The following is a 17,933-nucleotide window of genomic DNA, read 5'->3' on the forward strand; positions in this document are numbered from 1 at the left end:
TAGTACCATACTAGTGAAGAGAAATTTTGCCACCATATTTTGCCAGATGCTACTCGTCCGGAAATAGTTCACTGGAGTTGTACTTTTGACAGAAAAACACATGATTTAATCGGTGTTCATGCATCCGTCTCTGGCCTCATTCTCTAGCACCAGACACCTGTATTCTCCCTCTGACTAAAGGTACATTTGGGAAACTAATCGCCTATTGTCATTCTATTCGGTTTGTGTAGCAAAGATTCATTTTCAGATCAGGGTGTAACTTGACTGAAATGACTTGTTTTGAATCAAGGTTTTAGGGGACAGCTACACACATCCGCAAACTAAAATGAGCATGAAATCAAAAGCTTATAAAACCCAATGCTATAAGAGAAAGCAAGAAGTCAAAAGCATCTTTATTGGGATCAGTCAAAATGAGTTAATACAAGCACCTGACTGCGTCGACAAGGCGATAGACATTTGTCAACTCAAACTACTTTCCATAGCTCAGTGTGGCCCCATTTTACCTTAACAGCACATATCCATTTCTTATCACATGGACCCTTTGAAGTTGTAGAATGATCATACACATCAATACAACACATTGACACAGGGTCCCAATAACTTCTGAATTAAACATTACATGCAGATTTTCGCTGAAAACTGCCATCTTAAACTCGTATCAACAAGGAGATCACGGGGGGAGCCTCCACTCTACACAATGCCAGCCAGATATACAGGGTATTCTGAAAGTTTGTATATATTGGCAATAGGTGACATGATTCCGTCTGCCATCACAGAAAGAGGTGAAATGGGCACTATTGCAATCTTGTTTGTTCCTGGATTTAGGTGAAACGGCTCCATTTTAATTATCCTGCAGTAGAGTTTTATATTAAAATAAAGATCTTCACGTTTCCAATCAAAGCAGCACATTGCTGTAAAATAATGCAGTTTTATCTTTACTTGATGGCAGACAGGTTGTTAAAAAAAAAAAAAAAGTATCGTAAACGAGTGCATACAAAGGATTAGATGCCAGCGATCTACCCCCATTCAGGCAATGTCAATTTATTACAATGTGATTCTATGCAGGTAGTTCGACTTAAAAAAATCTCTTCTGGTCGATTGCATAAGTCTTCCCCACAGGCAGCTTCCGGAAAAATAAACTGTTGCCTCTGCTCATGTTTCCCTATAAATAGAGATGGAATACAAAGACAAAACAGGAACATCTTAAATGGCACAAATTCATTATCCATAATATTTCACCAATTTAGAAAATGTTGAAACACTTGTTAACCAATGTGAATAACCAAGGATCTTATCCTGGTGGCAAGCCGTGTCTGTTACACCTGTGTTTTTGTGTAGCATTAACGTTTTGAAAGCAGCAACCTACCTCTAGGCTCAGGTGCCTCCAGCAGTCCACCCAGGTTGGATATATTGAAGCATAGGGAGGGAGGCCGCCAGCCAGCCTGTAAAAGACAGGAGTGCTTAGGTGGAAAGCCAGCCTTAGACAAACCACACACTACAGGGAAACTTTAAAAAGGTCCAATGCAGCCAATTATTCTATCAAATAATTTCTGAGTAACAAGTATCTTACTGTGATTGTTTTTAATTAAAATGGTCAATGGTCTCAAGCAAGAATTTTGCCATGGCTGTCAGTGGTCAGAGTGAGGGACCAATTTGGACGAGGGATATGTAACCTGAAAACTAGACGTCATTGGCAGAGAGGTTTGAAACTAGGGATGAGCGATATGGCCTAAAAATCATTCCTATTTTTAAAAAATTATATATATATATATATATATATATAATATATACTGCTCAAAAGAATAAAGGGAACACTTAAACAACACAATGTAACTCCAAGTCAATCACACTTCTGTGAAATCAAACTGTCCACTTAGGAAGCAACACTGATTGACAATACATTTCATATGCTGTTGTGCAAATGGGATAGACAACAGGTGGAAATGATAGGCGTTTTGCAGGTGGTGACCACAGACCACTTCTCAGTTCCTATGCTTCCTGGCTGATGTTTTGGTCACTTTTGAATGCTGGCGGTGCTTTCACTCTAGTGGTAGCATGAGACGGAGTCTACAACCCACACAAGTGGCTCAGGTAGTGCAGCTCATCCAGGATGGCACATCAATGCGAGCTGTGGCAAGAAGGTTTGCTGTGTCTGTCAGCGTAGTGTCCAGAGCATGGAGGCGCTACCAGGAGACAGACCAGTACATCAGGAGACGTGGAGGAGGCCGTAGGAGGGCAACAACCCAGCAGCAGGACTGCTACCTCCGCCTTTGTGCAAGGAGGAGCAGAAGGAGCACTGCCAGAGCCCTGCAAAATGACCTCCAGCAGGCCACAAATGTGCATGTGTCTGCTCAAACGGTCAGAAACAGACTCCATGAGGGTGGTATGAGGGCCCGACGTCCACAGGTGGGGGTTGTGCTTACAGCCCAACACCGTGCAGGACGTTTGGCATTTGCCAGAGAACACCAAGATTGGCAAATTCGCCACTGGCGCCCTGTGCTCTTCACAGATGAAAGCAGGTTCACACTGAGCACGTGACAGACGTGACAGAGTCTGGAGACGCCGTGGAGAACGTTCTGCTGCCTGCAACATCCTCCAGCATGACCGGTTTGGCAGTGGGTCAGTCATGGTGTGGGGTGGCATTTCTTTGGGGGACCGCACAGCCCTCCATGTGCTCGCCAGAGGTAGCCTGACTGCCATTAGGTACCGAGATGAGATCCTCAGACCCCTTGTGAGACCATATGCTGGTGCGGTTGGCCCTGGGTTCCTCCTAATGCAAGACAATGCTAGACCTCATGTGGCTGGAGTGTGTCAGCAGTTCCTGCAAGAGGAAGGCATTGATGCTATGGACTGGCCCGCCCGTTCCCCAGACCTGAATCCAATTGAGCTCATCTGGGACATCATGTCTCGCTCCATCCACCAACGCCATGTTGCACCACAGACTGTCCAGGAGTTGGCGGATGCTTTAGTCCAGGTCTGGGAGGAGATCCCTCAGGAGACCATCCACCACCACATCAGGAGCATGCCCAGGCGTTGTAGGGAGGTCATACAGGCACGTGGAGGCCACACACACTACTGAGCCTCACTTTGACTTGTTTTAAGGACATTACATCAAAGTTGGATCAGCCTGTAGTGTGGTTTTCCACTTTAATTTTGAGGGTGACTCCAAATCCAGACCTCCATGGGTTGATTAATTTGATTTCCATTGATAATGTGTGTGATTTTGTTGTCAGCACATTCAACTATGTAAAGAAAAAAAGTATTTAATAAGATTATTTCATTCATTCAGATCTAGGATGTGTTATTTTAGTGTTCCCTTTATTTTTTGAGCAGTGTATATACACACATACATACACACACACTTATGGCTGTTAAACAATTTATCCAAAAAAATAAAAGTTATCAAAATAAGCTTTAAAGGTCAAATACACTGCATTTCAAACAGTAAGCAATAATTAATGAATTCAGGGCTTGTGAAATTATACATTCTAGAAAATTAACACAGGTCTCTTAATCTCTCAAATCCACGTGCTAGTGAGTAGCCAGCTAATCTTCTTATTTCAAGTTTAGCCAATTTGGATCTATTTGCTAGCTAACAAGGCAGAACAGTTGAATTGATGTGAACATACTACTGTCCTTCAACTGTTTGAACAGCATGCTAGCCTGTACACTTTGATCAGATGTTGAAATCAAGTGAGCTACCTTATGCTTAATGCACATTCACAAAACAGACTAGACAGATAGTATAACAGTCTTTGGCTAAAATGCTGCTAGCGGTACTGCAATGCTGCGCGATCATACGTTTTCCAGAATCAATGTTCATTGATATTCCCATTTTAGTAGTCTGCTCTGGGATCAATTTGAGGAGTGGAGACATAAAAAGGGTATCGTTCGAAAGGTTAACTTCTCTATTAAAGTAAAATAATGTTTCGGTGTCCATATGACCGATTTTGTCGGACCAAACCTCAAATACAAATAGCGAGTTGAATCCGCTTGTCAGAGAGGAAGAAGTTATCTCTCATCTTTGTTGTTGTGAGTGGCAGGGGGAGGGGCTTGGTGTGTGTGTAAACAGAGAGGACGTTGCAAAGCGAGAGGTTTCACTCTCGCCAAAATCTGTCAAAAATAATCTCAATGCGTTTCTATGGGTTTATTTTGGACCTTAGCTTGTCACCTGCCTTCGTGCATGTGGGACAATGACTCCCATTGTTGGTGCGGAGACATGAGCATCTCGTCATTATATACGCATCTCTGGTGTAAATGGGAAGGTGTACAAAGCACAGAAGGATCGAAGGAGACGAGACCAAAACAACAAGATGAGAACAAGCGGACATAAACGCTGTTTAAAAACAACAAATAAACTTGATTCTTGCGATACAGGCAGGTATTTGGAATATCTTGGAAAAACAAATTCTAATTAATTCGATATATCGCCCAGACCTATTTGAAACGCTTTGTGTTATTGGTCTATTAAATTTACACCACCTGGTGATATCGCCAGGCAGGCCAAAACTCAATCCCACCAAAACAGGTTGAAATTTCAGGTGTTCTTTTCAAACAGCTGTTACACTAAAAGGGCATTATAATTTTCAACCTCAATGTGGAAAAACATATAAAACACTGGGCCTTTAAACCAGTAATGTTTTGCTTAAGGCAGGTTAAGATAAAATGTACTGCACAGAACTACTTATTTCAGGCAAAACAATTAGGAAATAAAGGCTTCCTCAAATGTCATGAAAACCGCTGATCCCAACCCACACATTGCAACTTGACAGCTTTCAAAGCTTTCTACATTTTGTAAATAAACTAAAAGCAAAATATTAAAAAAACATCAAAATGCAGCAACTTACCCGCAGTCATTCACAGCCATGAGGTTTGACACCAAAACAAAGGGGTATGTGAGCATACTGGCGAAGAACTGGAACACGAGGGAGATAGAAATTACAGAACTAAAACAGTCCAACAAATTGACAGAACATGAGCAACCAAAGCAATACATTGACATTTTAGTCATTTAGCAGACGTTCTTATAAAGAGCAACTTACAGTAGTGAGTGCATACATTTATTTTATTATGTACTAGTCCCCCGTGGGAATTGAACCCACAACCCTGACGTTGCAAGCGCCATGCTCTACCAACTGAGCCACACTGGACCCAAATAAAAATGACATTGACTGTTTATTACCTGTATGGTAATAATAGTTGCCTGTGTTATGACCTTACATTGACAAACTATAGATTTAAACAAATGTTTTACACTTACCCCGGTCACAGCCTGAGAGCAGTTCTTTATTTCTCCTGTGTGACTCATCTGTGAGGAAAGGATTAAAAATAAAATAATGTCATAATTCACTTACCCATTCATTCTACACTGACATACAATGTACTTCAGTACAGGGTCTTTTTTTGATGTGAGGTCCACATCTACTTTAAAGGCGCAGTGCAGTCAAAAACGTGATTTTCCTTGTTTAAAAAAATATACATAGAATACCACACTATGAGGTTGGAATAATACTGTGAAAATTATGATGCCCTTTTAGTATAAGAGCAGTTTGAAAAGGCCGCCTGAATGTTCAGCCTCTTTTGGTGGGATGGAGTTTTGGCCTGCCTGGTGACATCACCAGGTGGTAAATTAGTCAGACCAATAAGGAGTTCCAAACCTCTCTGCCAATTACAGATAGTTTTCAGTTTCCCCCTCCCCACTCAAACCACACCCAGACAGTCCTAGCAAAACTGTTGCTTGAGAAAAGGCTCTTTGCTAAGAAGCTATTTTTGTTCTTTTTTTACCATTATAATTGAAAACAAATCACAGAAAGGTACTTAATTGTTACCCAGAAATGATTTGATACGGAGATAAAGACGGCTGCACTGGACCTTTAAACAAGTGTCAAAATCCCAAATCCATCTGACTTACGGAGTCATCAATGGCGTATGTGTTGATGAGGTGGGCAAGCATGTTGCAGATCCACAGAGACAGCACGTCACCCAGCAGACGAGGAATAAGGCCCCTGCATGACAGCACAACTATTAGTCGGTTAGGTTAAGATGTCAGGGAAAAAGAGGTCATGGTACAGACATCCAGAGGAAACAGCATCCAGAAAATAACAATATATTTGCAAGATTCAGGAGCAAGCATAAACCTACTTTAAAAATAACAACTTCAAAACGATTGACTGAATTTACTGAGGTCAAATGTATTCTAGTAATTTAGCTGGTCAAGAGTAAAGGATGCCCTTGATGGAACATTGGTCATGTAGCCAAAGGCAGATCATACTTACGCAAAGAATCCCAGAACTCCTTCATTCTTGTAGACAGTGACGATTGAATCAAACACTCCACTGCAAGAAAACAAGAAACATTTGTAATATTCAGTATTACATGGCTATAAATTGTATAAACCCATATTGAACTTAGGATAAGAGAAACTCACCTGTACTTGGTTTCTCTACCAATAAACTGGACCATGCATCTCAAGGTGATCACTTTGGAACAAACAGAAAATAACCATCCAATAACTAAGAACCCAGTATCCATGCAGTAGTCATTATCCTACAAGAACACACATTTAGGGCAAAGGATGACATGACAAAAAGGTGCTAGACACAAACAGTACACTTACCATGGAAGGGGTGCGTGACGATCGTGGCACAGGAGCGGGCTATCATCTCTTTGGTTGTCTGTGGTAAAAGAAAAACAGAAAGAATGGTGATGCAGAATTTGGGAGGAAACATGAATCCAGTTTGGACAGCTTTAGCTGGGGATAATTCCCCTTACACCAAGAACCATCTCCACCCCAGATATTAACTTACTTGCTTACGGTGAAAAAACACAGCCAAGCAATAGACATGCTCAGATGATGTCCACGGCAATAAAGAAAGCACAACTACATTTATAGATCAAGGTCTGTTCAAACCACGTCTAACAGAACTGTGAAACAAATCTGAATATTTCAGTTGATCTTGGTTGTGTCAACTTTGTTCCAAAGGCAATAATATGCAAAAAAACAAACATCTGTCAAACCATCTGCTTTACTGGACAAATTCATTCATACCTCATTCACAACATGCTGTAAGGATCCCTCTTCAGCTTTCTGACTGGTTCCAGAGACCTAAAAAGGATTGAAAAATGACCATCAATAACCACAGCCTGCATTTAAAAGATAGTTACCTTTAATTTAATAAAATAAATAAGAGTCAATTATACATTAACCCATAACCAGGCCAAAATATTTACCTCATATTTGCCTGCATCCTGGCATCTCTGTAAAAGACAACAGTGATTAGTTCAACGGAGATCCATTTTCATAATGGTGTGTTGACACATTGCCATCCAGAGCATTTATGTCAGTTTATGAATTTAGAAACGAATAGCATTTGTCACACTCACCATCCTAAGAAAGTGAAAGGCCAATCCAGTTCAAGTCACAGAGTCAATGCCCAAGCCAGTATGTAGCTTATTCTCTGACAAGCATGACTTTCCATACAGAATGTAATCACATTTCCCATTCTTTTAGGATTGAGGCTAGACTACTGCTGAGGTCTGAAAATATCAGCTAACATGTATTTAGTAAGTTAGATAAAGCCAGCTTGTTAGTTAGACCCACCTGCAAGACTCTGCTGTGTACAAGGGTGCCGATGGTCCCTGCACAGAGCCTGGGGGCTAGGCCATTAAAGAGACCTGCCTTGCCGTCAATCTTTATGATGTGCTTTGCTAAAAGACAGAAATGAGAGGATCAAAGAACAAACACATGGAAAATACAGCAAACAAAATCAACATGTTCATTAGTAAGACTGTATGGTATGGACAGGCCAGTCTTAATACCGGTAGCCTACTAGCTGGTGTTTAACATCAAGATCCCCTGTAGCTCAGTTGGTAGAGCATGGCGCTTGCAACGCCTGGGTTGTGGGTTCGTTTCCCACGGGGGGCCAGTATGAAAATGTATGCACTCACTAACTTTAAGTCGCTCTGGATAAGAGCGTCTGCTAAAATGACAAAAAAAATAAAACGATACGTCTAGTTTAAATCCATCACTAGTAGTAATGTGCAGGTTGACTCATAACCCATGGGGTGGTTATATCCACGGGGCGGGCTGGTTTAGGGTCATGAAATAGTGTGTGGATGAAGGGCAGGTTAAATAAAGAGAAAACAATACCTTGAAAAAAACACAAATGTATCATTCTTGTGCAATTTATATCTATAGGCTAAATTATAATTTTTTCTGTCATTATTTTAGGCTATCTGGCATTAGTGCGTAAGCCTATAAAGCTTTAGGGCCTAACTGTACACACGCCAAATTGACTACACGCCAATCGCCAAATGCTATTGGGAACGGGCAGAAAGAGTTAACATTGATCCACGGAGGCAAAAAGGACAATGTCGGAATTTCATTCAATAAGAGAAAAGTGGCGAATAGGAGAGTTGAAAATAAAGAGAATCAAAGGCCAGAAAAGTAATGTTTGGGAAAGATTTGGTGAAGTGGTAAAAGAGGATGATAGCAGTGCCGGCTATGTTGCGTGTGATGATTGTGAGGTGCTATACAAATTCGACAGTCACAAGACAGCGACTTCAAATAGGCCTATGGCACATCAAGGGAACTGTAGCCTACTGTTCAGATGGGTTAAATGGAAACTGAAATCTGGACACTGACTGTAGGTCTATAACCTCTCACATAGCCGTAATATTAACTCCTGCAGAATTAAGCATTTCTTTCAGTAAAATGATAGACCAAATGTAGGATACATTTTGACTCGGGAACAGGAGTGGAGAAATATGATTTATTTCTTTCAGCATCTTGAGAGCATGCGAATGCGCATTTAGATGCCGTCTGTAGAGAGATGCTATCTTTATCAGCATCATAACAGCTGATAGTATTTCAACCACATAAAATATGCATCCAAGCCAAACTGAAATCTTATCAGAAACATGTTGGGTCATTTTCACAGCTTTCTATTTCCTTACAACCGGTCAAACTAATGTCATTTGGAAATTTAGCAAAATCTTTCCCGTTTTTATTTTATTTATTGCAATTTCTTCCCAGTCCCTAAACGTCTTTGCTCCACGAAAGAAGCAGAGATGACAGAAAACTTTACCAATGTCAACAAGATTGAAGCATTCTATCGATTTATGTCATTCTGGTGAGCAAGGGCTTATTTAGTCTTCTAGGACAACATAATGACAGAAGATAAGCTGCATGTATCTAATTATAGACAAGTTGACTAACTAATAACCTACCAAAATGTCGGAAATTATAAGCACCAACATATCTTAAAATCAGGCAAAAAAAAGATCCTGCATCCCCTGTCAAAAAATTGTTTGCCATCTCAGACTGTAGTCTACAGCGTATTTTCTATATTATGCTTGATCCGAAAATGTGCAATTGCAGAGCCTCCGGAGGCATGCAGAGGCTAAATTGAGCTAAGTGCCACATTGCCGTGCGCATCCCAAATTTTGTAACAAGGCGGAGGGCTCCGTATTGCTCCGCATTGAAATGATTGGTTGACGGTTGGTAGGGGCGGGAGGTCCTGTATAAACACAAACTCACTTCCTTGACAACTTCCTCCACAACAGCTCTGTGCTGCTCCGCGAAGCGCAAGTACACTACATTACCAAAAATATGTGGACACCTGCCAGTCGAACATCTCATTCCAAAATCATGTGCATTAATATGGAGTTGGTCCCCACTTTGCTGCTATAACAGCCTCCACTCTTCTGGGAAGGCTTTCCACTAGATGTTGGAACATTGCTGCAGGTACTTGCATCCATTCAGCCACAAGAGCATTAGTGAGGTCGGGCACTGATGTGGGGCGATTAGGCCTGGCTCGCAGTCGGCGTTCCAATTCATCCCAAAGGTGTTCAATGGGGTTGAGGTCAGAGCTCTGTGCAGGCCAGTCAAGTTCTTCCATACTGATCAACAAACCAGTTCTATATGGACCTCGCTTTGTGCAGGGGGCATTGTCATGCTGAAACAGGAAAGGGCCTTCCCAAAACTGATGCCACAAAGTTGGAAGCACCGAATCGCCTAGAACAGGGGTGTCAAACGTACGGCCCGCGGGCCGGATCAGGCCCGCAAACGGGTTTAATCCGGCCCGCGAGATGATTTTGAAAAAAATAAAATAATAATAATAATAATTTTGTAAAGTATAAAAATGCGCTGCAATATTTCAATAAAATAAACTGCTGTTCCAATTGCGTCCCCTGGATGGCGCAATAGCAATTGTGTTAAGCAAGCAAACTGTTTATACCAGGGCAGAGCAAGTAGGTCAAGCACGTGCAGCCAATGAGCTACTTTGTTTTGCCCGCGATATTTATTACGGCTTCTACTTTTAACATTATGTGCTTTGGCACCCTCATTGCCCCAATATGTCTCTGTCAAAAAAGAGAAAAGTGGACGCAGAGTGCAGAGTGTTCCAAGAAAAATTGTCATCCTATTTAATCACGGAATTGAATGGGAAAGCTGTATGTTTGGTGTGTTCAGAGCATGTTGCAGTGCTGAAAGAATATAACCTTCGTCGCCACTATGTGAGTCTTCATGCCGACAAACATGACAACTTTCAAGGACAGCGGAGATGAGAGAAGGTGAATGAACTGTTGGCGGGTCTGAAGAAACAGCAGTCTGTGTTTACTCACAGCCGAGACATCAGTGACGCTGCAGTGAAAGCTAGCTACCTCATTGCTAATGAAATCGCAGTGGCTTCAAAACCATTTAGTGAGGGTGAATTTGTAAAAACATGCATGATGAAGGCAGCGGAGATTGTGTGCCCTGAAAAGCGGCAGGCTTTTGCAAATATCAGCCTGACAAGAAACACAGTTGCAGACAGGATATCCGATCTTTCAGTGGATTTGGACAGCCAGTTGAAGCAAAAAGTAAAGTCATTTATTGCGTTTTCGGTTGCAATTGATGAAAGCACGGCCATTACAGATGTTGCACAACTGGCCATTTTCATCCGCAGAGTTGATGACACATTGACCGTCACGAGGAGTTCGTGGAGTTGGTGCCGATGACAGATACAACGACAGCAGCTGATATTTTTACCGCACTCGTCGGCGCGCTGGACAGGGTCGGAGTGGACTGGTCCTGCGCTGTCAGCCTGGCTACAGATGGTGCGCCCTCAATGATCGGGAAAAAAGCAGGCGTTGTGACAAAGTTCAGAGAGAAAGTGCAATCTGCAAATGGAGGATGTGATTTTTTGACTTTTCACTGTATTTTGCACCAGGAGGCTTTGTGTTGCAAGTCATTAAAGATGGATAACGTCATGAAGGTGGTCATCCAAACTGTTAATTTCATCCGATCCAGAAGCCTGAATCACCGTCAGTTTGACAGCCTTCTCAGAGAGAAAGACCACATCTATGGCCTGCCATACCACACTGAGGTAAGATGGTTAAGCTGAGGTGCTGTGCTGAGGCGTTTCTTTGATTTACGAGAAGAAATTGAACAGTTCATGGAAGAAAAGGGCAAACCAGTGTTAGAATTTCATTCCGCAGAATGGATGCCGGACCTTGCATTTATGGTGGATGTTACAGAGCACCTGAATAACTTGAACAAACAGCTGCAAGGGCGCAACAAAGTTGTCACGCAGTATTATGACAGCATACGTTCTTTCAAGTTGAAGCTGTCATTGTGGGAGACGCAACTTGCCGGTGGTGATGCAGCTCACTTCCCCTGTCTGAAAAATGTGTGCGCCACGCAACATGTGGCAGACATGAAGCGGTTCAAAGATAAAATAACGGGACTGTTACGGGAGTTTGAGCAACGCTTTCAGATTTATGTTTATATGTTTTTATGTTGATGTGCTATTGATTTTATTTTATTTGTATATTTAACCTATTCTTGACTCTGTGGTTCTTGCACTTGTTTGGGGAACAGGATTTCATTATTTTTATCTACATTTCTGCCTGAGAAATGACACCCTGATATAGTTCTGTGATATACTTCTGTGAATCACTGAGGCATTGTGTGTTTGTGTGTTCTTTGTCCTCAGAACTTTCAAATAACTTGGTGTTTTATGATTAATAGTGATGTTGTGCTTTTGGACACTGTCCTCAGGCTCCAGCTTTATGTTTATATGTTTTTATGTTGATGTGCTATTGTTTTTAATTGATTTTATTTTATTTGTATATTTAACCTATTCTTGACTCTGTGGTTCTTGCACTTGTTTGGGGAACAGGATTTCATTATTTTTATCTACATTTCTGCCTGAGAAATGACACCCTGATATAGTTCTGTGATCTGTGAAACAGTTCTGTTAATCACTGAGGCATTGTGTGTTTGTGTGTTCTTTTTCTATAGAATTTTCAAATAAACTTGACGTGTTTTATGATTAATAGTGACACTGTCCTCAGGCTCCAGCTTTATGTTGTATGTTGATCGTATTAAAACAAAGAAAACAATCTGAAGTTGTTGTTTTTAAGTTATATATATACCATGATTTTTCCGGTCCGGCCCACTTGGGAATAGATTTTCCTCCATGTGGCCCCTGAGCTAAAATGAGTTTGACACCCCTGGCCTAGAATGTCATTGTATGCCGTAGCTTTAAGATTTCCCTTCACTGGAACTAACATGAACAACAGCCCCAGACCATTATTCCTGCTCCACCAAACTTTACAGTTGGCACTGCATTGGGGCAGGTAGCGTTCTCCTGGCATCCGCCAAACCCAGATTTATCAGCCGGACTGCCATATGGTGAAGCGTGATTCATCACTCTAGAGAAGGCGTTTCTACTGCTCCAGAGTCCAATGGCGGCAAGCTTTACACCACTCCAGCCGACGCTTGGCATTGCGCATGGTGATCTTAGGCTTGTGTGCGGTAGATCTGCTATGGAAACCCATTTCATGAAGCTCCCGACTAACAGTTCTTGTGTTGACGTTGCTTCCAGAGGCAGTTTGGAACTCGGTAGTGAGTGTTGCAACCGAGGACAAATTATTTTTACGCTCTTCAGCACTTGGCGGTCCCGTTCTGTGAGCTTGTGTGGCCTACCACTAGATGTTTCCACTTCACAATAACAGCACTTACAGTTGACCGGGGCAGCTCTTGCAGAGCAGAAACTTAACGAACTGACTTGTTGGAAAGGTGGCATCCTATGACGGTGCCACGCTGAAAGTCACTGAAATCTTCAGTAATACCATTCGACTGCCAATGTTTGTCTATGGAGATTGCATGGCGGTGTGCTCAATTTTATACACCTGTCAGCAATGGGTGTGGCTAAAACAGTCGAATCCACTAATTTGAAGGGATGTCCACATACTTTTGTATAGTGTATGAATGCCCTGACTTCTGCAGAGGCAGTCTCCCCGATGCAGACATCAGATTGACCATGCAGCGCCTTTTAGGGCCTCAGATTTTCATTTTATCACATATAGTTGGTTTGGTTGGGCTATTAGCAATTGCAGGCGGGTGCGGGTGAACAAACAGCTGACCGGCGCACCACTAATCACTAGTACCATTAAGGAACAGTGGCTGATTGCACCAGTCAGACATAAAAAATTGGTCTTAAATGCTAGGTCGGCGTAGTTACATCTGACTTTGGGATCAGAATTTACACCTGCTGCACCAACCAAAAATAACACTAGTCTAAGCCAGGCGTAAGCAATGCACGTACATGAGATTTGATGCTTCATAATGATGGTTGCTAGGCAGCGCCCTTTACTAGGCTATTACCATTGTCATGGAAGTTCTAAACGTCGCAAAGCCCACCAGTATGCATGCACATTTTCTTAACCACAACTGGATGGATCAATCAATAAATACCTCAGAAATGAATATCACTGAATAATGAAAATACTGGAATAAAGTTGACTAATGCCATTAATTTGCTCTTCACTTGCGTAGTAGCCTAGGCTATATCCCAACTAAAAGCCCTGGACTTGTCTGAAACAAAATCACATTGGTTGATTATCATTTAACTGAATCTCAGTATGTATAATTTGTTATTTGATCTCTGGCTGGCAAATGGCGGTAGCAGCTCATCTATTAGTTTGCTAATGTATGCTCAGACACATTTAGCATGCTATAATGTAGCATGCTAAATGTAGCATGCTATAATGTAGCATGCTATAATGTAGCATAAATCAAGTGTATTATCACAGTTTCTAAACCCAGAGGCTCAACATCACGAGACTTCTGGGAACGTTTGCGAAACAGACCAGGCCAGGATTTGGGGTTTGAGAAGTCAGAGAGAAGTGAAAAATTATTCCTTAGTTGTTCATTTTCTCAAAATATAAAGACAACCTAGATTCGAGAAAATGTCTTAAGTAGTTGAACATGTTATTACTCCAAACCCTTTGTGAAAGTGACAAACTGACACGTTATCATTTGTCAAAAACAACTTTATATGGAAGGGGTGCCTTTGTTTTGACGGCTTACACATGCGCAGTTCGGCGCGAGACGATCGTTAGACCTGATGACGTCTTTCTACGCATGAGCATAGCTAGCCAACATCGCCTACAAGTGTGATTAAGGATTTCTATTGGAGAAGCAGTTTTAACCTAGGGCTGGGCGGTATACCATATTTTACAATATACCGGTATTGACGCATGGACCGGTTTGGTTTTTTACTTTACCTTTTATAATGGTATTTGTATGTTTGGTTTGTTAAAATGTGATATGCTGTGTGTAATTTTTATAGTTTACTTCGCTACTTGAGTCATCTCTCTGTGCTCTCTCTAAATGCCGCTTTCCACACAGACCTAGCCCCCCCCCCCTCAATCAAGGATCGCATTTGTTGTTCCTCTACCGCAAGACAATTGCATTCTGTCTCTGCATGGTTAATGCAACACATGAAACAATGTTGTTCTTAATATAAATCCACTAGCGTTCTATAATTACACTTTTAGTTTGTGTTTCTTACATCTGCAAACTGCTAGTTTGTCTTTTCTTTGTAAATTGGGCCTAAATCTTGTTAGCCGCTAATGCTAATCGCTAGCTAGCTAATAAATGTACTGAGTCAGAGCAAACCTAACTAGCTATACAGCCTAACAATATGGGGGTGTAGACCTAAATCTGCATGTTTTTTGTGCAACAGTATCTTCTAAATCAATGAGGAAAACGCGAAGCAACAATATGTTAGCTAAATTAAGTAGTTAAGAGAAAACATTCAATGTAGCCAAATATTATAGGGTCCCCTAGGAAACACTTGTCAACACTTTGGTTCCTACCCTGTCACAATAACTCCTCACTGGCATTTTCATTTGTTGTCCTATCAAACACTGTATTCAAACCTCCCACTATTATATTCTAACTATAGAATTTGAATAATCGTTCTATTTCCATGATTCCAACAGTTCACCCAAGTGCTTTGCTCTAAATCACAAGTCAAATCGCAATTGTAACATTTGGTTAAAAATATGGCCTAGATTGTTTGCACATATCGTGCAGCCCTACGTGGCAGTGTGAAAGTGATCTCAAATGAGTGCAGGAACTGCAAAAAATGATGAAAATTATTTTGGGTTGAAGTTGAGTTGAACAGTATAAAACCATCAGAATAGAGAAAGACCCATTGAAATCACTTAGAATGTATGTGTTGCCACCCTAGGGTAGGGTCACACACTACTCATAAAGCACATTTTGAACTTTTATTATTCAAAAAACATAAAATACCGCCAAATACCGTCATTTTTTTGTTTTTAAATACTCTGATATTATATTTTGGACATATCACCCAGCCCTATTTTAGCCTATATTCATACTGTACTGTGTGGGGCTCTATTTTCTCATAACTGGATGTGATGCCTAGCTTAGAAGGAATGCATTAATGATTAAACATAATGGGTTTGTACTGTACTGTACATACACGAACACTGCCTCTGTGATCTTTGAACCGTCCAAGGACGTAGGTACAAGGAGTACAGGGGAACAGTGTCTATGGGTGCTGACTCTACAAGTTGTGATGATAACAACGTATGCCTGGCAACAGTGTGCAACGGTAAAGCGCCAAGGAGCTGGGACCAGCCTGTGCGCCAACGATTGGCTGAGTAAGTCTAAACCACGCTCAGTCTCTACTCTGATTGGCCAGCAGGGAGCGGGAACTATCTCTGTCAGAGTATTTGAAGAAGAACTTAGAACAATGGATCAGTTCTCTGAGTGCCCTGCGTGGTATTTCAGTGAACCCGTATATACGAACATCATATTTACCATTGAAGTGGTTTGCATTAATTAAAATACTAGTCTATTTTAGAAGACGTGTATTGACCTCTTTTGTTCCTAATACCAGATTTGAATTGACCCAACTTAACAAATGTCTTTGGTTTTATTTTGCTATTGACTCGCGCATAGGCAACTCGAAAAGCGGTTGTGAAATATGAACATGAGACTCACATCCTTTTGAAAATATAAATTGCTATTATTTTCTGTACATATCATGAAAGATAGTCCCAATTTAACACCCCACGCATGCTCCCTACTAGGCGTAGAATCTAGGGTCAGGCGTAACTCATAGAAGGGCTTACGCCCTTTACGCCCAGGTGGTGTAACAGGTATCATTTTCAGGTCCGGCGTTAAGCACATTTCACGTTGGACGTAGAGTTACAACCCACTTACAACTAACAGGTGCAACCGGCCTGATGCTAATAATAATAATAATAATAATAATAATAATAATAATAATAAGCCATTTAGCAGACGCTTTTATCCAAAGCGACTTACAGTCATGCGTGCATACATTTTTGTGTATGGGTGGTCCCGGGGATCGAACCCACTACATTGGCGTTACAAGCGCCGTGCTCTACCAGCTGAGCTATAGAGGACCACAGAAAACTAGCTAATCGTTTTACAAGTGGGTAGACTGAAATTCAGGTCTCACCATAGGCAAACAGTCCTGGCAGCTGGTACACTTGTCTACCAAACACGTTTCTTCCAAGGGAGGGAGGGAGAGGTTCATGTCCAACCTGAAAAGGAGTAATGACATAATACATTGCAGTGAATGTCAGTATGTGTTAGTTATAGCTAGGGCTAGCTAAATTAACAATATGCTAAATTGATTTTACTTTCTTTGTAGAAATTTGACAGTACAATTATGATAACTGCGCACATAATGCATTAATGATCCAGCGAACTACCCTGTCGTGTTATAACCTTACCTAGCTCGCGTTACTCGGTGAGTGGGCCAAAGGGCGCCCATTCTGTCCTGAACGTTTTGAATGAGACTTAGCTAGCTACGTTAGCCAGTCGTTATTGTCATGGTATTGAGAATGTCGCAATCGTTACCATAATAGCTGGCTAGATAGGGTAATGTCTAGATGGGATACTGTTAGCTAACCCTAACCTTAAACATTTTCTCAACCTTACTTTCATTCTCATAACCTGCTACTTAGTCAATTTTGACAAAAAGCTGCATCCCTTCTACACAAAACCGCTAGATATAAATCATTTTATCACAAGGTCATTATTTATCTGCGACCAAACCGTCGAAACCCACTTAGTTCGCTAGCTAGCGTAGTTTAGCTCTTTGACCTTTTCGTGACGTCAAACCCGTAGGTACTAATTCTAGCTAGCTAGCTATAGAAACACACGTATTGAAACAATAAATTAACTGCCGTTTAGGCCATATTTTTTTTCATGAGATCAGCTTGAAGCGATCGGCTGTGTGGAGTATGTAGAGTTCAACACCGGAATGTAACGTTAGTTCTAGTTAGCCAGCTAGTCGTTACGGCTGTTGTTGCAGCTAGCTACAGTAGCCTGTCAGTTACAGAACCGACCTCGCCTCGACGTAAAGCTAGCTGGATCAAAACATTTTTGTCAGTTATGTTTGTTTAATCTCTATATATCTTACCTGAACTAGAACTTTGATGTACATGAGGGGGTGGGAAAGGACAGTTAATCCAGACCCCAGAAGTACTTGGCCACACGTGTCCGCCATTATGGAGCAAACTGACAGGATTCTTCTCCTCCCACCAGCCGGGAAGAGAGGAAGGAAGCTTCAGTAGGTTAGCAACTCAACTCACAT

General features: G+C 41.5%; 1 protein-coding gene across 1 annotated transcript; it reads right to left on the bottom strand.

Moving 5' to 3' along the window:
• Positions 1-373: 373 nt before the first annotated feature.
• Positions 374-17,933, bottom strand: LOC311111288 (mitochondrial carrier homolog 2-like). The gene is made up of 13 exons (XM_084154004.1): positions 17,760-17,933; positions 16,791-16,875; positions 7,601-7,707; positions 7,231-7,257; positions 7,049-7,105; positions 6,617-6,674; positions 6,428-6,479; positions 6,276-6,335; positions 5,912-6,005; positions 5,261-5,308; positions 4,848-4,915; positions 1,367-1,442; positions 374-1,162 (listed from the first exon to the last, which is right to left on the bottom strand). Exons 1-13 carry the CDS (start codon positions 17,844-17,846, stop codon positions 1,076-1,078), a joined length of 906 nt encoding a protein of 301 aa, XP_084010130.1. The 5' UTR covers positions 17,847-17,933; the 3' UTR covers positions 374-1,075.

The sequence above is a fragment of the Coregonus lavaretus genome, assembly GCF_964263955.1.
Source record: "Coregonus lavaretus genome assembly, chromosome: 37".
In the NCBI taxonomy this organism is placed as follows: Eukaryota; Metazoa; Chordata; class Actinopteri; order Salmoniformes; family Salmonidae; genus Coregonus; species Coregonus lavaretus.